Consider the following 3,342-nt stretch of genomic DNA (forward strand, 5'->3'; position numbering starts at 1 on the left):
CAATTTTTAAGTATTTCCAAATTATACTCATATTATTAATTGAAAAGACACTTTAAACATCGTCATTAATACAGAAATGGCACTGAATTACTCTTTTTTTTCAAAAAACTGCCTTTAAAACTTTCAATATTTAAGATCTCAATGAAGACAATATAAAATAGAAACAGCTTTAAAAATCTGCCCACACAGCCAACAAGCACGTTTTCTCTCACATTAATATCCTCTAGATTTTGGCGCGGGCGGTGGCGCGGGCGGTTAAGCGGCAGGCACAAAGTGCATCAGGAACAGATGAGGAGGAAGTGCATCTTTTGGCTTTGATTACAAAAGAAGATTCTAAAAATAAAGAAGAATGTAAAAAAAAGTTGGATAAATACTGTGAAGAACTGAAAAATGCCAAACTAGAAGCAGAAAAGGTATATGAAAAACTCAAAACCTTTTGTGAAAATGGAAAAGCAAAAGGAAAATGCGACGAATTAAAGGACAAAGTTCAGGAAAAATGCACTACATTTAAAACAAAACTTCAAACAGCAGCTGGAAAAGGAATCTCAGATTTAACGGATGACGATTGTAAGAATGAAAAGCAATGCCTATTTTTAGAGGGAGCATGTTCTAGTGATCTTGCAAAAGATTGCAACAAACTAAGGAATCTATGTTATCAGAAGAAACGTGACAAAGTGGCAGAAGATGCTCTTTTAAGAGCAGTTCGGGGAAGTTTAACTAATAAAACTACATGTGAAGAAAGGCTCAAAGAGGTTTGCATAGAGTTGAGTCAAGAAAGTGATGAGTTAACGAAGCTTTGTCTTGATCAACAAGTGATATGTGACAAATTTGTATCAAAAAAGCAAGAAAAATGTGATGTTCTTAAACGGGATGTTGAAAAAGCACTTGAAAAGGAGAGTGAATTACGAGGAAAATGTTTATCATTGCTTGAACGATGCTATTTTTACAGAAGAGATTGTAATGAACACTTACCAAAGTGTGGAGACTTGGAAAAAGAATGTGAAAAAAAACACGTTATTTACATACCTCCAGTATCTGGTTTTGACCCAACTGAACCCAAGCCTACAATAGCAGAGCAAATAGGGCTAAAAGAGCTTCATAGGAAAGCAGAAGAAGATGGAGTTTTTATTGGAAAACAACATGTAAGAGATGCAACTGCTCTATTGGCGTTGTTGATTGAAGATGATAAAGAAATCAAGAAAAAATGCACTGAAGTTCTTGGCAAAAAGTGCAAAAATCCTAAAGAGCATGAAGCTTTAAGTGATCTTTGTGATGATAAAGGCAGTACTAATGCAATTGGAACAGAAAAATGCGAGAAATTGGAAGAAGATATCAAAAAAACATGTGATATTTTCACGTTAAAGCTTATAAATAATCGTCTTTTTGATCCAACAAAAGGAAGTAATGAAATTATTGGATGGGAAGGGTTGCCAACATTCTTTAGTAAGGAAGATTGTGCAAAATTAGAAACATATTGTTTTTATTTTCAAAAAAGATGTCAAGATGGCAAAGAAGCCTGTATGAATGTAAAGGCAACGTGTTATAAAAAAGGACTTGATGCATTAGCATATGAGGCATTACAAGAAAGAATGCAAGGAATGTTGCATGGTTCAAATGAAACATGGCTTAAAACGGTTCAACAAGAATTGACAAAGGTGTGCGGGAAATTAAAGGAAAAAAATAAAGATATTTTTCCAAATGACGAATTATTCGTTTTATGCATTCAACCAACAATGGCAGTTCGAAAACTTACATATGATCTTCGGATGAGAGCAGTCTTTTTACGACAGTATTTAAATGAAAAGCGAGATTTTCCAGCAAAAAAAGATTGTAAAGAGCTGAAGAAAAAGTGTCAAGATTTAGAAAAAGATTCAAAAGAAATTAGATGGCCATGCAATACACTGAAACAGCAATGTCATCGACTAGAAAATCTAAGAAAAGCAAAAGAATTTTTATTAAATGAACATAAAGATACATTGAAAACTCGAGAAGATTGTGCGAAATATTTAAGAGAAAAATGTCATGAGTGGTCTAGAAAGAACAACGATCGTTTCTTTCTCGTATGCATTTTTCAAGAGAGCACGTGTAAATTAATGGTAGATGATGTACAAAATCAATGCAAAGTATTCAAAAAAAATATAGAAACTTTAAAAATCGAAGATACTTTTAAAGAGGATAATCCAAGTATAGCGTCATTGACAGCATTTTGTCCTTTTTGGCATTCATATTGTGATAGATTTGGGCCCAACTGTCCTTATCTCAAGGAAGGAGATACTTTTTGCACAAAACTCGAAAAATATTGCAAGCCATTTTATGAAAGAAAAACTTTGGAAGATGCTCTTGAGGTGGAGCTACAGGGAAATCTGGATGATGAAAACAAATGTAATTTAGCACTGGGAAGATATTGTACAATATTGGAAAAGTTAAATAATAAAGGAATCAAAGATTTGTGTAAAAATGACACAGACAATAATCTTCAAAAGAAAAATGAGGCTGTTAGAAAAGAGGTTTGTATTAGGTTAGTAAAAGAAATTAAGGAACGATGCAAAGTATTACCAGAAGAACTCAGACAAGCAAAAAAAAATTTAAAAGACGATTTAGACGTATTTAATAAACTTAAGAAACAGGCAGAAGATACAATAGAGAAATCTAATCTTGTTTTGTCTCTTAAAAAGACAGAAGATGGTTTAGTAAAGAACAATACAAAAAACCAAAAAGATGTGGAAAACGCAGCACCAAACAAACGTCAAAATAGCACAGTACATTTAAGGATAATACGAAGAGGAACTAAAGATGTACTTGTAACGGAGCTAGAAGCGACAGCGTTTGACTTGGCAGCGCAAGTACTAGGGAAATATGTTGAGTTGAAGGAAAGATGCAAAAAATTGGAATTAGATTGCAGGATTAAAGAGGACTGTCCAGCATGTAAAGATATATGTAAAAACATTGAAAATATATGCAACAAATTAAAGCCACTAAAAGTCAAACCATATGAGGCAACAACTAAAAACATAACAACCACAACTACGACCACCACCACCACCACCACAACCGTTACAGATCCAAAAGCAACAGACTGCCAGTCTCTGCAAACGACAGACACATGGGTCACAAAGACGTCGACCCATACCAGCACTTCTACGACTACATCCACAGTCACATCGAGAATAACACTCACCTCGACGAGGCGGTGTAAGCCTACGAAGTGCACGACAGGAGAGGGGGATGAAGCAGGAGAGGTGAAGCCGAGTGAAGGGCTGAGGATGAGTGGGTGGAGTGTGATGAGGGGGGTGCTAGTGGCGATGATGATTTCATTCATGATTTAAAAAGCAAATGGGCAGG

The 3,342-nt window shown here is 35.0% G+C and overlaps 1 protein-coding gene across 1 annotated transcript; it reads left to right on the forward strand.

Annotated features, from left to right (window-relative positions):
• Positions 1-227: 227 nt before the first annotated feature.
• On the forward strand, positions 228-3,326 carry T551_03748 (uncharacterized protein; the record flags this gene model as incomplete). The annotated part of the gene is made up of 1 exon (XM_018376011.1): positions 228-3,326. A coding segment is annotated over one exon (3,099 nt), but the record flags the coding sequence as incomplete, so codon positions are not given.
• Positions 3,327-3,342: the final 16 nt, after the last annotated feature.

Source organism: Pneumocystis jirovecii (genome assembly GCF_001477535.1).
Source record: "Pneumocystis jirovecii RU7 chromosome Unknown supercont1.62, whole genome shotgun sequence".
NCBI lineage: Eukaryota > Fungi > Ascomycota > Pneumocystomycetes > Pneumocystales > Pneumocystaceae > Pneumocystis > Pneumocystis jirovecii.